Genomic DNA, 25,078 nt, shown 5'->3' on the forward strand with positions numbered 1-25,078 from the left:
GCCAGCTCCAGCATTTAGGGAGAAGTAATCATACGTAGATTCTGCTTACTCCATTCTGATAATTTATACCAGAGTAACACACCTGCAGAAGCTTTAAAGGAGGAATGAGAACTGCTTTTGATAGGTTGTTTTTTTACTATGTCATCCCGGCCATGCTGGCTGAGGCAATTTCAACATCTGGAGTGCCACAGGTTTCCCATTCCTACTTTAGAGGAAAGGGATGGGCTCTTATAGTTACCCCCCCCTCAAAAAAAAAACACCCCCCCAAACCTCTGCCCATTTAGTGTACCAATTCAACAGTACAGTTCTGTAATTGTTCTACCCAGCCACTATGATTCAAAGGTGGCTGGTAGGACACGTCCTCCATAACATTTTCCTGGTTAGTGTTTCTCCTTCAAATGAGCTTCTTCAAACGGCTTCTACAGACTTTTGAACTGCTTCTCCAACAGAGAGGTAAAACAACAATGTTCTCATGAAAACCTTTCTGGCTTTGTTGCTTATCATTTTGCAGTACCCACCAAAGTGCATTTATGCTTTCCTCTTCAGCTCCTGTGAGGGGAGCTTGCAAATCCCAGAAAATGTGTCAACATGGCAAGCGAGTCTAGGAATTAAAGGTCTCAATGTCCTGGGCACCTAGAAAAGGGGTGGCAAACATCACTAAAATCTGAAGACTAAGCACCATATAGGTATTACTCACCTAGTAACAGATAATCCACATTTCTGAGCGACTGCTGACCCATATGCAAAAATGTGACCAGGGTAGAAGTAGGCTAGGGTTTGTCATCCATGACAACCCACAAGAAGTTTTGAAATCACATTGAATATAAACTGGATCCACTGCGGCCCTTTCAAAAGCAGGCAGTGCAAGTGCTTGGCAGAGGTGGGATTATAGACTCTAATTCCCAACAATAGAAGTCTTGTTTGCCCAGATGGGCTTATCCCACTACAGGCGACTGTAGTCTGTGGACATAGGAGAAATTGTAGCTTTGTGCTCCCCTAGGAAAAGCTATGCCCCTTAAGGTAAAATAGAAATCATTCATTTTTACATCCCAGCCTTTCCCCAAGTTGCTCTCCTCCAGGACCTCTGGCTTAGCCTCACAAGCCTGTGAAGGATATGCTGAATAATTGGCCCAAGTAGGCATAATGGCTGACTGGGGATTTGAACCCAGATCTCCTCCAATCTGACATTCTGATCACTACATCATGCTAGCTTTCATATCAGCCTTTACTCAGGAACTTTCCACCATCACCCATGTGTAACTAATGGAGAATCTCTAGTCCAGCTACAACGTAAAGTATGATTTAGGAAGGGGAAAACCCTCTAAGCTGAAGAGAGAACAGGAAACATTGGGGAGAACTAGAGACTTCTCCCACAAGAGACTTATCTAAAGCAAGTGGGAGGTGAAGATAAAGACAGATGAGTGTTAATCAATTTCCTTACTGTCAGACAGAGTCTATGACACAGCAGCAAGCTTGCTGTGCCTTGATTGAGTAATATAGAGTTCAGACCAGTTCAGATCACTCTGTCATTACTTATAGATTTACACTGACTTTTAAGCAGTATCCCAAGGTTGCAAACCACTTTGAGATTTGTTTTCCCCTTAAAAATATAGTATAGAAATGAAATGGATAATAAGAATTGCACACACACCAAGGAATAATATCTATGTATTTTAGAATTATTTTTTTTACAAACATTACTTGATTAAAACACAAAATGAGTGAGAAATGGATTACATAGTAATGGAGTTGACATTAGTCCTTTGATGACATGCCATGTTTAAATGCTGGGTTCTGATACTTCATTAAAAAGAAAGTTCATCCAGTGTTGTGCAATCATAACTGAAGCATGCCTTGCTTCCTATCCACACATAATCTACTGCCCCATATTAATTGTGGTATTCTGCTGTAGGAAATGAGATTGCCTGTCAGTAACAGCAAAACAATGGCAGAATCAGTTATGTTAGAGACCAATTAAGACAAGACACCTTTTCTACTATCCAAATGGAAGGAAATTGGCAGAGTGTCACTCCCATAACTCAAGAATATACAAGGGAGCTTTTCTTCAATTAGCTGTAAAATCAGTATAGATCTTATTAATGCACACCTTCCCATTTACTCTTGTATACTGGTATTACTATTATTTCCCATAGCTTATGACCATCCTGTATTATGCTGGAGAATCTAAAGAGGCAAGCACCATTGTGAGCATTTTAAAATTATATTTAAACACCCCAGAACTCAAATTCATCAGGCAGCAAATAGGCACTTTCTACCCATTTCAACTCCATAGCTGTGCTTTCTCTAACCATTAATTCAGTCACATGCGACAAAACGGGGCACTTAAAGAGGCACAGAGCACAGACAGACAATGTGGTGCCTCCAGATTCTGCTGGATCCCAATTGTCAGCCCACTAGTCAGGAAAGATGTAACACCTGGAGGGTACCACCCCTGCCCCCGGGCCAGAAGAATTCAAATAGTATTTTTTAAAAACAATACTGCAGACACTTTAAAAAAATACTGACCACTAGTTTCAGTTAATCAATTAGGTGTTCATCAGGGCAAATAATAATAATAATAATAATTCTGAAGGTGGAAGAATGCTTTATCTCTAGAGAATGCAAAGTTAGTCTAGTGAAAGAATATAATCTGCAGCAACTGGACTCAGATTAACAACGGGTGTGAAACTGGCCAATATCTTCTTCACCGTTGCTTTTTCGCTGGCTAATATGCAGAAAACTCAGCCAGACATGACACTTAATTTTCAGGCTTCTGCAGACACAACCTTTACATGGTAAATGCAAGTGGAGGGAGACTTCCTAAAGTGGTACAAGGATTGCCACTTTTATCCGGCAGTACTCCTATGTTCAACATCCTGAACAGCTACAAGATGAGCAGAAATTCAACTAATACTGCCCCCTCCATCAATGTACCTGTTACATTTATACATGCCATGTAAATAGAAAGGGACATAGGAACTCTGGCCGTAAAAACAAAGGAAAGAGACTTAAACAATGTACCACTTTATTGCTTAAGTGATACCAGCCCCTTAACAAAGTGATGTCTTAAGGCCTAGACCTGATTAACCTAGATGCAAGACATATTAACACCCTCTCAGAATACTGCAAGTCTCTGAAACGATACTACATCATCATCATATTAGGCAAGAGCAAAGCTATTTTAGGAAATAGGTGTCCACCATCTCTCTATTTGTGATTGCACAGTGATTTCTCCAACTTGGAGCTTGTACAGTAAAATGGCAACGTAATAAAACCAGCAATAAAGGACTTATGATCCTGTACTCCATTTCTACTGCAGTCTGGCCCCCGCTTAGGAAGAATTTATAAATGCAATAACCACAAAATCTAGCAACGACATGTATGTATCAAACAACTACAACAGACAGCGCTTTTGCACGAATTTCCATTATATCAAGCAAGAACACTTTGGAATCAAGGCAGTTCATGCATTCAGTTGCAAAACGGTAACAAGACTTGAGAACCAGGATCAAATATTATGGCTTTCAAATAAATAGTGGTTATCTATCCAATCAGCTATTTCCCAGCAAATATTCAATTGAACAGAGAATTCTGGGGCACATAGGCTCATGAAAAATCCAGTTCCAAAGTTCGTAAGGCTGAATACAAAACAGCAATTTACTTCTTTATCCAAGCAGCATCAAACTGTGTGGCTAAATCCCCTTTTGTTCCCCTAGCTCCTTACCTGTAGCTTAACTGCACAGCAGTCACCTGGAAAGAGCTTTCAAAGTATATAATCTTGATAAAGTTTGTTTCCCCCTGGTTCATTTTTCACAGATCAAAAATAAAGAGTCTGTGCCTGACAAAGATGTTGAACGAATTAAAAGAGAGAAGTGCATAGAAAGCTGGGGCAGTTCAATCTTCTCTACATAGTCCTCACAGAGCCATGATTTATGACGGGCATTGGAGTAACTGTTAGTTTGAATATCCACGGCTGTTAACTGGGCCTGGTGAGAAGCACTATGGCTTCCAGTACTGTCAAGAAGAGTGAAATGAAATGTATTGAACACTGGAGGGTGGCAACTGACTGCTGGAATTCCCCACAGGTCTTAAAGATCAATGTGTTTTTCAGTCAATGGTGCAGAGACATCCTTGTGCATTACTGGGGAGGTGATATAGCTCAATGGCAAAACACATGCTCTGCATGTAGAAGGTTCCACATTCAATCCCCTGAAAGTCCTATTAAGAAGGATCAGTGAACAGAGCAGGGAAGGAGGACACTGAGGACCCACTGCAGGTCAAGAGCAGGCAGACCAAGGGTCTGAGGCAGGTTCAGGTGCTCAGGATGGGACAGCTAGGAACTTTGCAGGGTAAGTTTAAGGCCCTGTCCTGCCTTTGCAAATAGGCACTTGATTATTCAAGATCTCTTACTAGAAAGAAAGCCAAGGGCTAGAGGCCAAAATAAGTGCAATAAGTTGATGTGCTATAGAAGTATTTTAGATACACAGTGTAGGGGCGTGCTGCTAGCATTTCCCTGTCCAAAAATGGTGGAGGAGGAGAGAGTCAGGCTTTTCAGTACAGTGTGATCACAATTTTCTCCAGCTTTCCTTCCAGAAACTGGGCATATGGTCCTTTCAAAGTATTCGGCCTCTACAGTTTCACATACCAGTTCCTCTGTTTGAACCTATCCAAGAAAGAGAGGGTGGAGTGGGGAAATCCCACCACCAACAGAGGAGACTTTCTTTGCTTGCTCAGCTGAGCAAAGAGGTAGATGTTCAGAGACATTCTCTTCAGGTGCTGACAGAAAAGAATTAGAACTGGCACCAGGGTACTGGTGAAATGCAACAGTGGACTTAAGATTCACCCTTTAGCTGCACTTTGGCCAGATGTTTTTGACAGCTGAAACAAAGAGATACATCGTGTTAGTTTTGATCCATTACATGCTCTATAACAGAAACAGGGCAAAGTTTAAGCAGAGTCCCAGGAGAACTCCACATGCAGTGAATCAAACCCACAAAAACCAAGAAAGCTGCAGAGTTTGCCCAGGATAATGACGCCAGAGCAGAGGGAACAGGCTGTAGGCATTTTATCCCTATCAGAAAGACTGTAGTCCAACTGGTAGATTTTATTTTATTTAAAAATCTATTTTTAAAAGAGATGCTATAGAGACCTGACACCTATTACATGAACTTTAGCATTAGGAAGCTACAGCCTCTATGTCAGAGGTTTCCAAAGATTTTTGCAAAGCTCTTTTTGTCTATTTGAGCTTTGTAGGAGCCTGCTTTGAAGATGCAAGCAGACAAGTCCTTCTTACAAGGCATTCACCTGCATTTTCTCCAGTTTGCCACTCAGCTTTCTGACCCTCGCAGTCTCCTACGCCTACTCTGCAAAACTGGTTTGTATCACTGTCCTTCAAAATAAGAGATTTCTTCAAAAACACGGCACCCTCATATTTCTCAATCACTTGTTTAGCAGAAACTGCCACCCACCTGATCACATCACAAGGCATGAGAGTCCCATGCAGCCTTGATTCCCATCTTCACTGCTGTTGAGTCTTTTCATGCGATATTGGCGGATCTCCCTCACCAGCGTGTAAAAGGCATCTTCAACACCCTGAGCAGGAAAGATACTCTGGTCAGAAACAAGTGCTTCAGGGCCTAGGAGATGTTTTCCTTGTTGCCCCTTCTCCACACATCCCTCTTGAAAGGTTTCACTGTCAAATTTACTGATGATCACCAAGTTGGAGTCCCTCATTCTACAGCAGAGGACTGCATTACAGTAGTTGGCAGAATCAACTGCAAGAAATAGGGGAACCCTCCCCCCACACTGTCCCTTATATACACCCACCCCCATTCGCACACCAAAACCTCAACCTCAACCCCCTCATTCATTCATTCATATTCACTCATGAACAACAGCCACCATTGGACTTGAAAATAAAACACTGAAGATGAGGTTGAGAAGGTGATTTTTGTGGGTATTACAGCACATGAGGGGAAGATTACCGGTAATCCTTCCCTCCCTAACTGCAATTGCCATGAAGATTGCCCAACCCTACCTGTGTGGCAAATAGGCTTAAAAAGAGCTTCATATTTTGAGCCAACATGATGGTGCTGTTGTTGTTTTTGAAACCTAATTGCCACACCCGAAAGGGGTGGTGGTGTGCCACATGTGCCATGGAAGTCTAACCCTTTCCTCCCAAGCCACAAACGTGCCCACAATCAGGTAGGCTTGAAAAAAGCCTCCTGTTGACATTAATTAGAAATTTTCAGGCCTGATTGCTGCATGCATGGCATTTGGGGCAGTGGAGAGGGGAGAAAAGGGTTAACCCCAGCTGTGATTTCCCCAGAAAGGGTCATCCCTACATGGCAAATAGGGTTTAAAAAAAGCTTCCACTCTTTCATCAATGGAACCTTACTGCTCACACGCAGGAAGTGTGCTTGCTTTTATTATTATTAAGGTTCCAAGTTTATGCAGCCTATAGGACAGTACTCCTACCAACAAGCTCCAACCCTCTGCCTGCCTAGTGCTGACTTCTCAATCAGTGTACCAGAACAGTGCTGGCAGTTCTCAAGAGAGCAATGCAGAAGCACAAGAATCCATTACCTGTCTCGTTTTGGCAGATGTCTCAATGAAGGGAATCCCATAGCTCTTGGCTACTTCATGAGCTTGTTTGGTATCTACTGTCCGTGTTGGCAAGTCGCATTTGTTTCCCACTAACACCATTGGTACGTCTTCCGAATCTTTCACTCTTTTAATCTGCTCTCTGGAGAAACGGGTGGGAAGAGATCACAGCCTCTATGTTTCAATTTTACATGTTGTCCAAATTGCCATTGCTCCCAAAACACAGCAGCTGCACCTGGCTGCTTCTCTTCTGACTTCAGATAATGAAAAATCCTGCAGTTCAGAGCAATGCCATAAGGTGGCCTTATGATATCACATATTGCATATATAAGCTGTCCTTCTGAATTGAAAGTGGGATATAAATCAAATCAGCTTACCATTAACTATATGAACCAGGATAATGGGAACAGAAAGGTTCTACAACCATCCTTTTATTCACCTGAGTATGATCCTCTCCATCCCTTCCTATGCCAGGGCAGCTATCACAATTGTTCCCTATTTCCCCAGAACTATTTTGAATATTTTGATCAGGATAACGGTATTTGATTGATTTATGAGCCAACACCTGTTGAACAGCATATTCAGCTGTACATAAACCCCTGAGCTTTTGATTGCGCAGTTTCGATTTCAAACCACACAGGCAAATGAAAATGCTTTACCAGATAGCAGCTGACTGACAGGTGGGCAGCCCTCACCTAATTGTCAAAACAGTCTATGGGGGTTGGAGGAGGTCAGGATCCGACCTGCTGGCAGGATCCATGTTATCACCTCTGTTCTAGACATAACTACCAACCAGCTTTAGCAATACAGTCTATTCAAAGGCCATGGTGGATTTTGGCTCAGCACTAGCATGCAGCTGTGCCTTTCCCACCTCCTTCCTAGCAAGCAGAGCTTACCTGTAAAGATTGATATCTGCAAACTGATTTGCTGTTGTTGATGGCGAACACACATAGAAAGCCTTCCCCAGTTCTCATGTACTGATCTCTCATGGCGCTATACTCTTCTTGCCCTGCTGTGTCCAGGATATCTAACAAACAGGTCTCTCCATCAATAACTACCTGTTTACGGTAAGAGTCCTGTGGGGAAAAAGTATAGTTTCAGGACTAAGCACGATCTGATCTGCCAAATCCTGTTTGCCACACACTTCAACACACTGTGAGGATCCAGAGTTTCGAAATCAGCCCTTCTCTAATCTTTACTGTATTTGGTGATTTAAAGGATGACGTGCTTCCAGAAGCATGAGCTGTTGGGGGATTCAACACATGCCTGTTTACAGGCTATTGGTTCAATGAACTGAAGAACCTCACGATCTCTTCTCAAACAAGAAAAGACATCAGTTGAGATTTTGAAAACATGGGAATTTCTGGTAAAGTTCCAGAAACCAAACTTAGAACAAGGGAGGAATCTGTGTCCCAGTTCTGGGAGAGCTCTGTCCCTCATCCTTTTAACCCTACAGCCATCTCTGCCCCCAATCTCTCCCAATTCTTTGCCAAATAATTCACAAAACTCAAATATTTTAATTTGGTTACACATACTGGGTGGTGTCTGGCTAAATCATACTCAGAGTAGATCCATTGGAGCCAATGGATTTATGTTAGCATAACTAATTTAATCCCACTTATTTCAATGATTTAAACAGATACCACTGATTAAGTTAAGCAGATCTGAAAAATATCAATACTTTTGTAAAAAACTTCTGAACTTTCTGATATTATAAGGAAAAATGAATCCATATTTTCTGTCCACTTCTCTAAAGATGGGATAAGTTTAATGAGTGTGAGATTCTGGGTTTCTAACACTTAGCACTGACGACAGTATGCTGCACCTCTTGTATGCTGGTAGCAAAGCAAGCACAAGAAACGTAGGTTCATATCATACACACACAGTCAATAAGGTGGCAAGGTTGAAAATGCCTGCAGGAGCTCACCTCTATAGTGGGATCATATTCATCTACAAAGTGATTTTGGATGAGCTGGATGGTTAGGGCACTTTTCCCAACACCACCAGCTCCTACCACCACCAGCTTGTATTCAGTCATCGCCCTCCTCAGGGACCTGTTGGTAGGACAGATACATTAGCAGAGCCAAGAGCTCCAAGAAAGCGTCTTTCAGAAACACATAGCAAATGCAGAGACAGAATAAAAATTCTGAACACCCAACATGTTTGGTACTGTAGTAGCCAGCTAGAGGGCTTTACCACAGGCTGAAAGGCAGATGATAAATTAAACAAAACAAGGCCAAACCCAGTCTGAGAATTCGTGGATGGTTGATCTGGACCCAAATTCCCCCCAATACAGAATCAGCAGTGTAAGATAATAAGTAAGATCCTAGACCAGGGCTGCAATATTATACACATTTACCAGAAAGTTCTATTGAACTCAGTGGAATTTACTTTTGAGCAGGTATGCACAAGATTGCACTATTAGCCTAGGTAGCCACTGGTTCAAATCCATTCTCTACCACAGGAGTGGAGAAGCTTGGTCAGTCAGTCTCTGGGCACATTCCCTTCATGGCAACCTGCCTAGGGCCACATGCAAGCAGTGAGCATGGCCAGAATATTAGTAGGGGGAGCAACTGTAGATATATGTTTGTACTGTAAGTTACACATCCCTCTCTTAACTCCAGCCAGGCAAACAAGAAACGTTATCAGAAGTCAAAGGCACATTCCAGACAGGCAAAAATATTTAAGGAGGGGTGTGGCTCGGGAGGGTGTGTGGCCTAGGAAGAATCTTGTGGGTCAGGTGGAGAGGCCTGGAGAGACACATATGGCCCCTGGGCCTGAGGGTCCCCTTTTTCTCACAATACTGTGAAGCAGTTTAGGTTGAGCAGTAGCTTGCAGAAGGCCACTAAGGAACTTTTACAGTGGAGAGAAAGTTACTGGGTGGTGCTGGCTGGGCAAGCTACTGCTCAACCTAAACTGATGTGAGAATAAGATGAAAAATATGTAAATGATTTCTGAATAGGAAATGAGACAATTTTGAGATGGATGAAGATAACCCATCTGAAACTCAATTCAGATAAGATAGAGTTGCTCTGAATGGGGAATCTGGCTGATCTGCCCCAGATTGTATTGCATTTCCTGAAGGGTGACATCAAAATTTGTAGTTTGAAGTGCAGCTGACACCTGTGGCCTCAACATTATGTCGTCCTTAAAAACTTCTCTTTTGGTCCAATTTCTCTTAAAGGTTGCTCTTTTAGAATTGGTAATTTTGGTGTAGAGAGTTCTGTCTATTAGCAATTTATACTGATGTTTTTAAACTGTTTTAAACTAGCTTACTTAGGTTTTTTAATGACTGTAAATACTGCTGCTGTTACATTTTGTATATGTACGGTTTTATGGTGTTGCAATCTGCACTGGATGGCATTGCACAGAAGGCTAGCATACAAATGATTTTATAAATAGAAATGTTGTTTCAATACAGAGCATACAGTGAATAGATTTAGGCGGTGTCTCATGTCAAAACGTAAACATTTCAGGACACAAACTTGTGGTAGAGAAAGCTATCAAGCCACAATGGCTATCTTCCACCTCCACTGACAGCATTCTGTGCGCCTGCAAATACCAGCGGCTGGGAATCGCAGGTGGGCAGAGTGCTGTTGCGCCCGCGTCCTGCTTTCGGGCTCCCCACAGGCACCTGTCCCGCCACTGTGGATACAGGATGTTAGACTACTAGACAGAGCAATGACCTGATCCGTAAACATTTCAGGACACAAACTTGTGGTAGAGAAAGCTATCAAGCCACAATGGCTATCTTCCACCTCCACTGACAGCATTCTGTGCGCCTGCAAATACCAGCGGCTGGGAATCGCAGGTGGGCAGAGTGCTGTTGCGCCCGCGTCCTGCTTTCGGGCTCCCCACAGGCACCTGTCCCACCACTGTGGATACAGGATGTTAGACTACTAGACAGAGCAATGACCTGATCCGTAAACATTTCAGGACACAAACTTGTGGTAGAGAAAGCTATCAAGCCACAATGGCTATCTTCCACCTCCACTGACAGCATTCTGTGCGCCTGCAAATACCAGCGGCTGGGAATCGCAGGTGGGCAGAGTGCTGTTGCGCCCGCGTCCTGCTTTCGGGCTCCCCACAGGCACCTGTCCCGCCACTGTGGATACAGGATGTTAGACTACTAGACAGAGCAATGACCTGATCCATCATCTGGGCTCTTCTTACGTTCACTCGCGTCTAGCCTGCGACTGCCAACATCTGATGTCCAGAGGGGGGCAAAGGCGAGCCCCGCTTGGTAGCCCCAACACCCCATCTCTCTGCACGCCTTGGGACCACCAACGGCAGCCGGGCAGCCCCCGGAGGACCCTTCCCCATACGAGCAGGGCAGCGAAAGGGGGTCGCCCACCAAGCCTTCAGGCTGCCGGCCCCCAAACAGATAGAGCCGCTCAGATAGAGCCCCCAGCAGACCGCATGGAGGTCCAGGGGAGAGGCGGCTCCAGCGGAAGGGACGGGCACACCCAACCCGGGCAGCGAACGAAGAGCCTCCCAAGGCAGCGTCTCTCGGCACCAGGCGGAGAAAGACAGCGCCGCATCTTCCCGACTAGCACCTCAGCCCGAAGGGGAGACGGGGTTGCCCTGCCTCCCCCTTCCCTCGTTACCAGTCGCCTCTCACCTCACTTCAAGGCTCCGCAGCCGCCAGAACGCCCTTCCCAAGATCGGGCCTTCCGACCCGCCGTACGGTTGACGTCATCACCCGGCGCCGGAAGCACTGGGGTGCGTTGCTCGCTTGGGCGGGGCTAACTGGAAGCAAGGGCTCGGCGGGGAGGGCTGGGCGGATGGATGTTGTTGTCCTTCTGCCTGGCGAGAGCAGGGTGGGAGGAGGGCTCGCCGGACGGCGCTTCTAACCCCAGTTGCGGCAAGGAGGAAGGAAGGACAGCGCCGGATTAGTGCCAAACGCAATGCCCGCTCCAGCCACCGGGAGTTGATGGAGGTCGCTTTCTTCAGGACCACAGCAGTGGTTTATGGAGCCAGGTGGCACTGAACTGTAGCCCTTCGTCTGTTGTTGGACTACTACACGGATCCGGAATGGGGTCCCTAAAATGGTTGGATAGCGCCTTGTACGCCTCCTCCTCCTGCACCAGCTTAGCTGCAGCTCCTACAGCCAAGCTGGTGCCACACATATTGCTCTGTTTTCCTAGGGAAACCCAGCCAGATGGGCGGGGTATTATAATAATCCTCCTCCTCCTCCTTTGGGCTACATCAGCAAAACTGGGAGGGAGGCCTTGTCGTCTTGGCAGCCCAAGACCTCCATACACAATGCCCAAGCTTGCGCCCTGAGGAGGTCGCTTTGCAGCGGTTGGACTTCACCCCTGAGGCGCCCTCCATTCTCGAGGCACATGGAGGCCAACATCATCATCCCTGCCCATCAGGCACACCTGTGTGTCCATTGTAGCCGCTGCTACATGCTCTCGCAATGATCTCATACAGCCCTTTTAAAGTGGTCATGGCAGGGGATTGAACACAGGACCTTGCACATATTATCACCTACAGAGCACTGGTTTCACTGGAGTGTAAATGAAACGAATTGAACTTTTCAAAAACCCTTCTCACTAGAAGATAGTGTGATTTTGTGAAAATGTGCTCTTTGCATGATGTCCCACCCTCGCTCCTCTTCCCTTTTCTCACTATGTGAATGGACCAGTGCTAAGTTCTTTTCCCGTCACCTCTGAATGCAGCTAGACTCGGCTTCTAGTCAAGCCTCTTAAGATAGGAGAGGGGGAGATAATATACTAAAACAAATATTTTACAACCAACACCCACCCCATAACGGCCAATAGGTACTTTATGACAATTGTAAAATCACAGTGGGCACCCAATGATCACCATTGCAGCAAAAATAGTATATATGCCTAACATAAGCAAGTGTTTTACGAAATCATGTATAGAGATTGTGAATAAAGAGAACCTTTATCTTTATTCACAAACACTTGAAATCAGAACAAACTCAGTTGGTCTCTAAGGTGCTACTGGAAATAATTTTCTATTTTGTTTCGACTTTGGCAGACCAACAAGGCTACCCACCTGTAACTTGAAATCCGAGTTACATAATGAAGCTGAAATTCATTAGATTCAGGATAGCCAAAATAAAGTTGCTTTCTTACAATAGAATTAACAAGATCCTATATAAACTACTTTGAGGTGTTTTTTTTAAACAATCGAGCAGTGTATAAATTTTATTAAATAAAATATTAAATCAAAATTGTTCAGAGAAAGTAATACCAGTTGCATTGTGTACACACATGCACAACAGCAGGAGTCTGTTTTTGATTTCTTCTTCTTGTGCCTTCTGGAAACATCTAGTTGGCAACATGCTAGACATGTTGACCAACTTTAGACAGTGATCAGTTTTTACCAAAGCACTTATACTTTGTATAAACAAATAGCTGCACATATACTACACAGATAATAACTTGTCAGAATCTGCCTATGAACTCATTTATCAGTCTGATAATTTCACTGTAGAATGGATTGATGGGTAGTAGAAAATTCAGTTTTAACCAAGAGTATACCCACTGAAATTAACAAGCATGAGATTAAGTTAGGTACATTAATTTCAGCACATCTGCTCTGTGTAAAATTTAGTTGAATACCACCCATGATGAGGATGTATCAGCTATGGAAGTAACTAATCACTTGGTACCATTATTTGAAGATATATCATGCTTTTCCTGGGAGTATTCCTGCCTAACCCACCCCTATCCCCAAATAAAGTAAGCTTTCAGACAATGCTTTTGGCCTATTTAGAGTTTGGCCTATTTAGAGTTCGTTCTGAAGTTGATGGCATGCTAGCATATTTGTGACATTTTGGTTTATCTAATCTACCGTAATAGACATCATCTTGCATTGTTCCCAGTGGAATATTGGTACCTGCTATTGTTTAGCAAGTGTAATTGATACCAAGTCATTTAAAGAGGCACCTTTTCTATATAATTTGCAATGTTTTGCTTAAATGAAAGAAAACATGTGAATGGAATTGGAAGTAGTTACTTTTATTGGAAAATAATGTTTTTGTTTAAATACGGAGAAATCTGGAGTTGGATTTATTCCCCGGCAAGAGACTTCTCAAGCTACTCCCATATTTTGACTGAGAAGACCTGAACTCTTTCAACCCTAATATACTGCAGGGAAGAAATGTTTAAAAGCACCATTGTGGAGAGGTACTATAGACTCACATCCCGTGTGTGTTCTAAGTGTAAAACCTAATCCTTCCACCCCTGCTTTACAGCACAACGATGATATGTACATATTAATGTTGTGCACCAAATCTGACTGAAACCCAGATCACAAACTGAATTGGGCAGATCTGGGCTTTGACTATTTGGTTGAGACTGCCATGGTAGTCGGTGGGGGAAAATGAAAGAAGGCAAGCAGCCTCTGCAAGATTGAAGAGCCGTGTGACACAATTTGCAGAAGGGCTTTCAAATTGTTGCCACATTGCACTTTGAATTGAACCTGCCAGTTCCCAGCACAACCTTACCAACTGAGGAACAGAGTGCAATCCTACTGGCTGCAGGCATCTGTTTTGCGTTCCCTGCAGGTGGTGTTGGCGAAGCACACTGCCATAATTAACTCTGCTCACCTGCTGCTGAGTGGAAGGTTCAGTCCTGCTCTCTAGTGTGGTCAGGAGAGCAGGAGAAAGGAAATGCTGCATTTCCTTGTCTTCCCACTCCTGGGCACATTTAACAGAGGTTAAAATCCTGATTATACATGAGGGCTGGTCCCCAAATCCATTTGTAGGCCAGATCTAGTTGGGGCCCAGGCCTAGTGGCAGACCAGGAGTACGCACAGCCCTAGTACACATGCACAAGAAATGACTGCGTTGAGGTGGTGTGCAGTTTCTAATGCAATTGCATGACAAGCTTAAGACCAGCTTGCCTGTTTAGCAATGCAAATTATTAGGGTGGGAATGCAAATGCACTGTTGTGTAGATCAGTGGTTCCCACTTAGCTAATTACTGAGGACCTCCTATTTTTCAAAAGCCAAGCCATGGACCCCCTACTTTTGAAAATTTAGATAACTCTGTGGTAGTTACCCCTGCAAAGCAATTTTTGGAACAAAACGTGTTATAGCCCTTAATAAGCAAAGGATTTTAGGTATACTAAAAAACAGACTAGGGCTGAGCGATATCTGGTAGTATATCAGCAGCTAAACATAAGGATATTCTGATATATCACAATGTCTGATATTGGAGATCTGACATGGGGATGAGGGAAGGAGCAGCTGCGGAGATTAGATGGGGGGGGGGAGCGGAGTCGCCTCCACTGCATGGTTTGAGTGGGAGGGGGTGGGTCGCTGTCAGTGGGACAGCCAGAACGTCCACTGTGGCTGCTGCAGCTTTCCTGCTTAACTAAGTAAATCTGTTCTGCCTCAGTGCCAGGGGAAGGTAGTGCCTTGTGCCAGAGCCACACACACCAAGGGGGGCAGGGCACAGAGGGAGCCTGCTGCACGCGGCCTGGCGTGAGAATACATCCTCTGGCGGCGCAGCCAAGGAAAAGGGCAGCAACACTGCTACGACTCTCCTCTCCACCAAAACTGAGACTGGGTGTGAGGGAGTTGGCAGCTTCTGCTTGCGGGGCCCTATACAGGAGAGGTGCCACTGCCTCTCCTCTCCACCCAGTGCAGGAGAGGGGCACCGCCGCGGGTGTGCTGATAGATGCACGCAATCATCGTGCGATATCGGTGGTGCCTTGAAATCGGCTGCCCTGCTCTCCCTTGTGCAAGGAGTGATATATTGCTGCATATTGCTGGGTCAAAATCATTGCAGTGTGATTTCAAAACTGATTTTGGCCAATATATTGAAAAATCACACAGCGCTAAAACAGACCTTAACATTTGTGATATTACCATGCAAAAATGACAGAATTTAGTCCGGGGGGGGGGGATTGGGCCGCAAACCCCTGGGTGCATTCTGTGGACTCCCAGGGGTACCTGGACCTCCAATTGGGAACTACTGGTGTAGGTGGATGTGGGGTGAATACAGTCAAAATTTGATTTCAGCATACCAGTGAGAAAGGTTTCCTGGCATATTTCAATCGGAATACGTGCCCTAAATCAACAACAACAAATCTGAGATGTTTGAATAGAGAGTGAGCGGTGTCAGTATGTGTATGTATGAAGAACATCTTTAATTTTACATGTTGCATAAATCTCAAGATTCTGTCTCGTAGTCCAAAATGTTTGAACTGAAATCTTTGATACTAAAAAAAGTGCAATCAGTGTGGTTTTAAGTTTTATCTTTTAAAAACCCAAAGCTTTCCTTGAAATTATATTCTAATTCTACTTAGACATGGCAACTTCAACTCCAGCTACCCAGTGTGACTGGTATGACATCCATTTCACTGTGGAATGTGTGGAAGAGACCCCCCACCCCGCTTGAGGAAAAACCCACTGTTCCTTGCCAACCTGTGCTCAGCATCTGACCTCATACCATCCAAGGACATGTGCTCTGTACCAGTGAAACCCTTGCCAGTAGGTAACAACACTTCATTGAGATCATCCTTACAGGGGCTGGAAAAAGTGTCTAGAATGGCCTGAGAATACAGAAGTTGGTCAACTCTGATCTATACCACATGGAGTGTATTTTGCGACTAGGAATAGTCTTAATGAAGGAGTTACAAGATTGAGGCAGTTTTTCAAAATCAGTAAAACTTTATTCTATTTCCATTCTTCGCCATTAACAGAAAAATTGGAGAAAGCAATGTTTGTTTTACAAAGATAATGCATCTCCCAGAGAAGAAAAACCCTAAATTGAGAATAGAGGTAACATGGGAAAAAAACACAGTACTGCCCTCTATTCAAAGAAAATAACTCCTGATCTTTTTGGTTAAAGTAATACTTAGACCAATCATTTAGTTTGCTTGCTTGATAAAGTGTGGCTGAGGAAGGGGAGGGAGGGGAGAGAAGGGGCCTGGAGGGAGAAAAAAAAAAAGCACACAGACATCAACTATTTCACCTTGATGAAAGTCTCAATACAGCTATGGAAAGCCTAAGTATTCTTTTACAGTACACTGGGTGCTGGCTGCAAAAAAAAAATGTATTCACTTCAGGCACAACTTTTTAAATTTTTTATTCAGTAAAATAAACTGGGTTTAGAAGCTGCAGTGTTCTAAGCAGCAGCAAATTTGTGCATTGTTTTAAATATCTTTAAGTTATCACACTGATGGCACACCTTATCCTTATGAAATTCTGCACTGTGCATGCTAATTGAAGATAATTACAAAAAACTATCAACTCTACTCTGGAAGATACTTTCAATGTGATCTAGGAGATAACGTTGCTTGCTATATGGATTTTAGTTTAAATGAGACATAAAAAACATTTTAACATTTGGCCATCAACTTAAGGAACTGGTTTGAGTGCTCATACAGGATTCTATATAAACAATTGGTATATTCATCCTCATATGGTCCTCAAAACTAGAGCAGAATGAACAGGAACTTAACCTCTCCTGTCTTAAGAGAGAGAGTAAAGCAACTGAAAGCTAAGGCATTGTAACACCTTGGCAAGATGTGAATTAAGGAAATATATATATAGATAGATATATGTATATCCTTTCAGTGCAGAATTTCATAAGGTCTACCAGAGTAGAACTGTCTATAATGTTTACTTAAAGAGGCAAAGTAGATTTGCAGTTACCAGTTGCGTTAAATGCACCATTCAAAAAGCTTCTAACACGTGATACTATAAGGCGCCACCTTAGGTTCTCCAGGATGCAACTGTGCATATTTTAAAACTGTTTCATAAATTTATTTTTAAACATAACATGAGGAAGGTGTTAAAACTGGTGTAATAGCTCTTTAGAATTTGGAAGGGATGAATATGGGGATATTCAGTACCCTTCACCAGACCCCACCACTTGCTCCAACATAGTTATTTGCTTTGAGACCAGTTAGTCGATAACACCAGCTTGACGAATCTTTCTCTCTGCACCAAATCCCTGTAAATAGTGAAGTAACTGAATGAGTTTAAATTGGAACTTGAAATCATGAATAAGGAAAGAGTTGCAAGCAGTCACATATAATCAATATTGCTACTGAGCATATTAGAAGGAAATCCTTTATTCATTTCATAACATGCTCTCCTCCACTGCCATCTGTCCACACCCAATCATGCCACGTGCCCCCTTGATGCTATTCCACCTCTTGTGCTATCACTCCTTATTAACCTGTCTCTCTTGTCTGTCTCCACCATGTTTAAACATCCTATTTTCTAATAATAAAAACCTCCATTGACTCAACCTCAACTTCTAACTGCCAGCTGTTTGCTCCTTTTCCCCCTATGCTCCAAACTCATGGGCACTGCTTATTCGTGCAATCTTGCCTTCCTTCCTTCCTTTCAGTTCTATTCTTGACTCCACTGACTGCTTTTGCTAGAAATAACACATCATATTTCGCTACAAAACCTAAAGCTCTCTGAGGTGCCCTTGCCCTCTCCAACTAGATCCCTTTAGCACAGATGAGTTTTTCCGCAATTTACACAACACTTAGTCCCTTCACCAACCTTGAAGACTACTCTACACAATATTCCCCAAATCTCTTCACTGGCACCTTAAAAAAAAAAAATCAGCAGAGGCTCCACATCTTTACCGTTAAAACTCTCCAGTTTTACAAAGTCTTTTTAGCCCTTGGTCTGCCAGTTACATCCCTGCTAATGACAGCACTTTCTTATAGAATCCTCTGCAATCTGACAGTCTCTGGGTTTTCTAAGATAACTCCACACGCTCCTTAAACATTTAGTAACTCTTCTCTCCCATCAAATCCCTCTTTTTTCAAAGGGTTTTTGGCTGACCCATTACCTTCATTCTCATATGTAAGTAAATCTTCTCACACATTCATGTACTCCTACCATTTTCTATTCCCTTCTTTCGTTGATTTTGGAATTACACTCACTAGAGAAGAGGCACTGCAAAATCTTGCACTGTGTTCCAGTTTATTATTTAAGTCCTTTGTACTTCCATGTTCAACTCACAGTCTCAGCAACCTAAGAAATCCAGCATCCTGTCTCAACTGGCTTTGGGGAAAATTGAGTTCCTAAAGTATTTTTATGTCCTTCCATCTTTTGCTGATGATTAACATTTACTAGAATTCCTACCAATTAAAAGGAAGTTGCTTGGCTTCTTATCCAGTATGTCACAGAAGCGGAAATCCCAGTGATATGACCACACATCAGGCAAATATCCTATAACATACCTTTGAATTATCCGGTCCCCTTGGCTGACGAAGAACAGTTAGACGAGGAGCGCTGGCATCATCCAAAGTAATGCTCTTTAAGCGATTAACAAGTCTATCAGGACGTGGAGCAGCTATGGCCTTAGCACCTTCACTGTTAATAGAAACAAACTACATCATTGGGGGAACACATAGATGTGTATTTTAATGTTTTGTTAATTTTTTTTTTAAAGAGAGAAAAAGCCAACTTTCTACTATAACAGCATTCATGCTGGTTATTAGTATCTTTTTCCACACTGCCCTGGAATAACTGTTTAATTTTGAAGGGGGATTCAGTGCAAGATATATGGACATCCTACAATGACAAATGTATTTTTGATGTTGGATAAAATTCCATTATCTAAATGCATCCCAACAGGTAGATGCACTCCTAATCTGCAGTAATATTATGCTCATGGTAGTAATCATGGCATGTGTGAGAGTTTCACTGAGTTAAGACTGCAGCTTTAATAGACATGAGTGTGCTTCTGGACTGCCAGTATCTATAGCACTCTGGCATGAAGGCAATGCTCAACTATTATTCATCTGTATTTGCACATTTCTCATTAGACACCAGTATTGAACAGTCCCCTCACTATGTAAGTTGTGGACCAATGCAGGGGGCTTCAAATTAGGTAAAGGGAATCCCTGAGAATGTTTCCCCCACACAAAGACCCACATCTCTCCCAAATCTAGATAAAATCTCAGACTGTATGTGCAATCTGAGGATTCCAAGAGGCAAAGGAGGAGAGTGAGCATACACACAAAGTGAAAGAGATGATAAGCTGTTTGGAATGCAAGTGAGCTTTCTACAGAGCCAACCCCCAGAAGTCATAAACCACGTGATTCAGGGTACCAGCTGAAAACCTTTCATAAACGAGGATTACAAAGTGGAAATATGTGAGAATTTGAAGTGCCTGTCTTCTGTTTCTGCACACATGCAAAATAAAGCTGACAGTAATGGGAATGCAGGAACCAATAAAATATGAGGAAAAACAGGATTACAAAAACATGAAGTACAACAAAAAGTGCAAGAAATCCTAACATAAATTGGAGACATGAAAGTGCAAAGAAAGGCACAATGAAAGAAATACTGCAGCTAATAAATGAAATATAATTTTGTGCTAAGAATGACAATTGGAATGGTAAAACAAGATCAAAATGTTTTGAAGTGGTTCCATTGATACTAATACTACAACCTTTAGGGAGAGTATGACTTTGCTTCAGACTTAACATTAACCCCCCCCCCCCCAATGATAACTGAATTATGGGGTAAGAAAGAACCAAGAAGGAAAACAGTAATGAAGCTATAGTGATTTTTGTGTACACAATGGTTTGTGTCCAAATGTAAGTACAGGAAGGGACCACTTAAGGTGTGCCCAACATATGACTGACTGTGCACACACACATTGCACTGAACCCAGAAGTGACCCCAAAAGTCACAAAAAGGAGTGGAATGGGATGCTTGAATTTTTTTAAGGATTTCAAATGCACATGATTTAATTTAAAACATGCAGTGCCTTGGAATGTAACCCCCATGTAAACTGGGAGTTGCCCGTAGAAGACTGCTCACAAAAACTGGCTTTCCCACCCCTCCCCATGACTATAGCATATCTTTGCTGTCACAAGATGGCCCCACCCAATTTCTGGTTTCCCATTGCTGCCCCTATATACTGCACCCCAGACCTCTCCTGAGAGTCCCAATCCCCTGCACCCTTTTTTTTGGGGGGGGGGAGGAATGAAGAAGGTTGAAATACAAAAAAGAGGACAGGTAAGCCATGTTGCATGAGTGATCATTTGTTCACAAAACATTAGGATTGCAACCCATTATGTTTTGCAGATCAAAAAACATGGGAGAATAGGAAGTTAAAGAGCTGATAGAACAAAATATATGAAGAGTAACTATTCAAGGAACTCATACATTTAGGAAATGGTCCTTGCACAGTATCTGGAGTACTGATGATTTTTTTTAAAGATTTGGAAATGAGTGGCACAGTAGTATTTCAAGCTTACAAATGTGTAAAATGAATTCCTGAAAGGAACAGGTGAAGAAATAGAACATTAAAAGTTTATTAACGAACAGAGGGGAAAACCCAAACAGATGTATGTTGAATGCTAAAAAAAGCAGCTCACGAAAGACATCTTTGATGTGGCACTACTGGGCAATAACTATCAGCTCTTGCCAACATGGCTGTGCTGGCAGAGGCTGATGACAGCTATCTAGTCCAAAACATCTGGAGTGCACCGAGTTGGGGAAGGCTGCTAAAAAATGAAGAGAATCAATGAATGGAGTATGTATAACAATATGATGTTAGGTAGGCCAATTTCCTCTTCTTTCCCAATTTTTCCTTTTAAACCAACACCCTCAACATTAACTCATCCCATGTGGTACAAAGCCACAAGGAAAGAAGAGCCACTGAAAGGCCCCTATACACAAAGCTTAATAGATTTCCAATAATTTCTTCATCAGCAGCTACTTTCAAGATTCCAACTTGAAGCAACTCAAGGATGCCTGCCAATTCCCTATGAAGAAATCAGATCAGGATTGCTTGGTTTCCCCCCTGCAAGAGAGTTAGGTAAATTAGTATCTTTTGCTTACCTAACACGCCACACATTACAGGCACTGCATTTCCCTGTGCGTTGATTGAGGATGACTGAAAACTCTACCTCGTCACCAGCCTGCAGTTCCACACCATCCTGAACTTCTTTCACATGAAAAAAGAGCTTTTTGCTGTCACCCACTTCATAGTTTATGAAACCAAACTGAAAAAGGAATGGAAATTGTCTTTATCAATTGCACAACCTGAGCAATCAAATTGTTTACAAGTAGGACTGAAATTTATTTACAGACAGCACATAATTTAGACTATTTAGGGTGATATTTAATGGTAGTCATACTCAAAGTAGACCCACTGAAATAAATGGATTCTACTATCATCTTAAAACATTTCCTGACAAAAGGGGATGCAGACCTCATTTTTGGAAAAACATTTTAGCCCCGCCCAATATGATACTAAAATGATCCATGATCAATAATATTTTCATACTTCCTGGCTTTTATCAAGATTCAAGAACTGTAATCTTGTCTTTTACACCCAAATGAAAGTTATAAATTCAGCTAATTCAACTACTTGAAGGTCAAACTTGGGGCCTTCAAAATCTAGCTAAGTGCAAAAGAACAAGAATGCTGTGTTAAATTCCAATAATTTCCTTCCAGTATTTAAACAGAGGAGGCCCTAATGCAGAAACAGCAATCACACAAACAGGTAAGACATGGCTTGCATCTCAAGAAGTCTTCTCACCTGATCTTTCACACATTCCACGGTGGCTCTGCGGAAAGGTGTAATGTTACAAGCCATTGTTTGTCCATTTTGACCAAGGACACAAAGCTGGAACTTTACAGTTTCTCCTTTTTGCAGACAGTCCCCCTTGTTTGCCATACCAACAATTCCAAAAGGATAGACTTCACCTTTCATTTCTCCTGGAGAAACAAGCATAACACAAATACGTGTCATGGTTAAGAATTCTGAAGTAGCAGCTTCCATTTCATTTAGACATCACATTGTAACATGCAAGTCTCACTTCAACCAACTTTCCTATAAAGATTCATTAGGGTACCAAACCAACTATGGAATTAGACCAGTAATATGGAATTACTACTGGAAAGGCACACTACTCACCATCTTCCATGACTTCAATCATTCCCTGGTATTCAGTCTGGGTGGGATCTACACTCCTGAGAGGACGAATTACTTTACCCGTGTAAACAGCTGGATCAGCCTCATCTGTGATGCCATTCACTATAAAACAAGGTCATCCGCATTACAAGTGGCAATCTTTCCCAAAGAACTTTATGGAGCTTAGCAGAGTCACCCTGTATCAAGCAAAACCTGTCCTACCATGGCTAAAGGTATGGAAATCTAAAAGTGGCTCAGGTTTTCAAAATTCGGGGGGGGGGGGAATGGAATCTAGGTAAAAAGTTAGCCCTTAATACTTTTTTCTAATATTTGTTACCCGGAAACACAGTAGTACATCAGTAGATGTCATGGGAAAGTATCTGACAATTCTGAAAACAATTCATCCACCTACTGTCAGTACTGGCTTTTCTTCATATGTTTGGGAAGGGCACAAAGTACACCTAACTATGCACTTCACATTTTCTTTGTATATGGAACCTGATGGGATCACATTCCAATGTGCAACTCCCCACATACATTCTAAGATGTAACACTACATCTCCAGCATGGAAGTTTAAATAAGCTCACTGGGTAACTACACTGTCAATTTTTCTACTGCAGTGTTTCGCAATATTGAGTAGTGCAATTCTCCAATTTGTGGCAATTATAGGGTAAAGTTGTTTAGTTCTATATCCTTGCTATTTAGTTTCCAATACAGTGTTCCAAAATATTTTATATCAGAATCTACAACCCATATGAAGACAGTAAGGTTCCCACACTTCAGTCAAAATACCATATAGGAATACAGAGCCGAACAACAACCATTTATAGCAAGGGTGAAGAACCTTTTGGGCTCCATGGGCTAGATACTGATCAGCATCAGCCTCACAGACCAAATATGACACGTGCATGGAGCCAGCCATCTGCCAATCACACATCATTATGATATCATGATTGATTGACTTGTACTCCACACTTGACAAAATCCTTTGTGGGGTTCCCAAGCGAAAAGACTATGTTTTAAAATGTAAGCTTTTTACTGTTTTCACAGCAGCAGCAGTAGTTGCAGCAGCTGCTGCCAACTTATTTGTCCCCTTTGTCCTGCTTTTCATGTCATTTATGTGTTAGTTTTATCTAATCCAAAACACTAACAGAACAGGTTTGTAATTAGCCCTGTTTCTAAGCAAGAATTGCCCCCAGGCAACCAAAACAGATAATTCTCACTTCTAGTTTTGGATAATAAATCATTACAGTGGAATAGTCCGAGGCTGGAATTAAGTTCCTGTTTTTCAAACCTGGGATAAATGCAACAAGAAGGCATCCACAAAATTGTCAGCACCAAATACATACCCTTTGAGGACCAATATTTGGCTTTAAAATAAATTTAAAAACAGCTTTACCTGCATGTGTCTTGTTCACTTTCTCTGCACTGACTTTGTTTCCTTTGCCTTTTGATAAGCTGTATTCAACCATATCGCCAAGTTCCAGGCTATCGATATCACCACAGAATTCACTGCAAACAATTATAAAGAAATATTGAGTATGCATAAATGTGACCAAGGATGCCATCCCAACAAATTTACATTTTTAGCAAACCAATACAAATGGGATGATCTTGAGAATCTAATTTCTTTTCAAGCGTTCACAGTGCAGCAGGCTGCATATCATGTAGATGACCTCATTTATTAATCAGAGGGCAAATTTTTTACTTTATGTAAGAGCCCTATGCAACACCCATAGCATGCCACTATCAACAACATTACAAGTGGATCTTCCATGAGTATATTTTACATCAGCCATTATTTGTGTAAATCAGAATGAGCTTATAAAGTGTGAATATGTAGCATATATAAAGTGGGGATGTTTATGTCACTAGTATAGGAGCAAAAAACCTATGACCTCAGCAGATGTTGTACAACTTGCATTAGCTTAACTTGGCACAACCAATAGTCAGAGACAATGGGAGTTGTAGTCCAGCAACATATGGAGGACCACAAAATTCCACACTTCTGCACTAGTGTTCTCTTGTACAACATCCATATGGAGCTTTTGAAGTTTACAGGGCAGAATGTTAAGAGCCTATCAAAGCATGCTTTAGAGAGCAATAAATCAAAGCTACAGTGGTACCTCTAGTTACAAACTTAATTTGTTCTGAAGGTCCATTCTTAACCTGAAACTGTTCTTAACTAGAGCCGTGCTTTCGCTAATGGGGCCTCTTGCTGCCGCTGTGCCGCCGGCACACGATTTCCATTCTCATCTTGGGGCAAAGTTCTCAACTCGAGGTAACTCTTCCAGGTTAGCGGCGTTTGTAATCTGAAGCGTTTGTAACCTGAGGCATTTGTAACTCAAGGTACCACTGTATATCTATTTCGCTATTCCCAGTGACTGTAAGGTCTTTAACTTGTTACACACATACACTGGAATAATACTTTTGATAAGCTTTGTAAAGGTAAAGGGTAAAGGACCTCTGGACAGTTAAGTCCAGTCAAAAGCAACTATGGGGTGCGGCACTCATCTTGCATCATGCGTCCAGCTGACTAAACCGCTTCTGGCGCAGCGGAATACCAATTGTTATGTCTGTTG

General features: G+C 42.4%; 2 protein-coding genes across 7 annotated transcripts in view; both read right to left on the bottom strand.

The window, feature by feature from the left end:
• Nucleotides 1–3,303: 3,303 nt before the first annotated feature.
• On the bottom strand, nucleotides 3,304–11,319 carry NRAS (NRAS proto-oncogene, GTPase). Its single transcript, XM_033153026.1, is given in 7 exon segments — nucleotides 3,304–4,878; nucleotides 5,469–5,592; nucleotides 6,586–6,745; nucleotides 7,500–7,522; nucleotides 7,524–7,679; nucleotides 8,531–8,657; nucleotides 11,225–11,319. Coding segments are annotated over 5 exon segments (570 nt in total). The 5' UTR covers nucleotides 8,642–8,657; nucleotides 11,225–11,319; the 3' UTR covers nucleotides 3,304–4,878; nucleotides 5,469–5,472.
• A 4,918-nt stretch (nucleotides 11,320–16,237) lies between these two features.
• The window catches only part of CSDE1 (cold shock domain containing E1), a 28,371-nt gene continuing 19,530 nt past the window's right edge, over nucleotides 16,238–25,078 (bottom strand). For all 6 annotated transcript variants that reach the window (XM_033153032.1, XM_033153033.1, XM_033153029.1 and 3 more), the window contains 6 exons: nucleotides 23,896–24,008; nucleotides 22,499–22,618; nucleotides 22,121–22,299; nucleotides 21,418–21,581; nucleotides 18,801–18,933; nucleotides 16,238–17,548 (listed from right to left, as the gene is read on the bottom strand). In XM_033153032.1, coding sequence (XP_033008923.1) covers nucleotides 17,501–17,548; nucleotides 18,801–18,933; nucleotides 21,418–21,581; nucleotides 22,121–22,299; nucleotides 22,499–22,618; nucleotides 23,896–24,008 — 757 coding nt within the window. In that variant the 3' untranslated portion in view covers nucleotides 16,238–17,500. The remainder of the gene's footprint in view (nucleotides 17,549–18,800; nucleotides 18,934–21,417; nucleotides 21,582–22,120; nucleotides 22,300–22,498; nucleotides 22,619–23,895; nucleotides 24,009–25,078) is intronic.

Source organism: Lacerta agilis, chromosome 6 (assembly GCF_009819535.1).
Source record: "Lacerta agilis isolate rLacAgi1 chromosome 6, rLacAgi1.pri, whole genome shotgun sequence".
Taxonomy (NCBI): Eukaryota; Metazoa; Chordata; class Lepidosauria; order Squamata; family Lacertidae; genus Lacerta; species Lacerta agilis.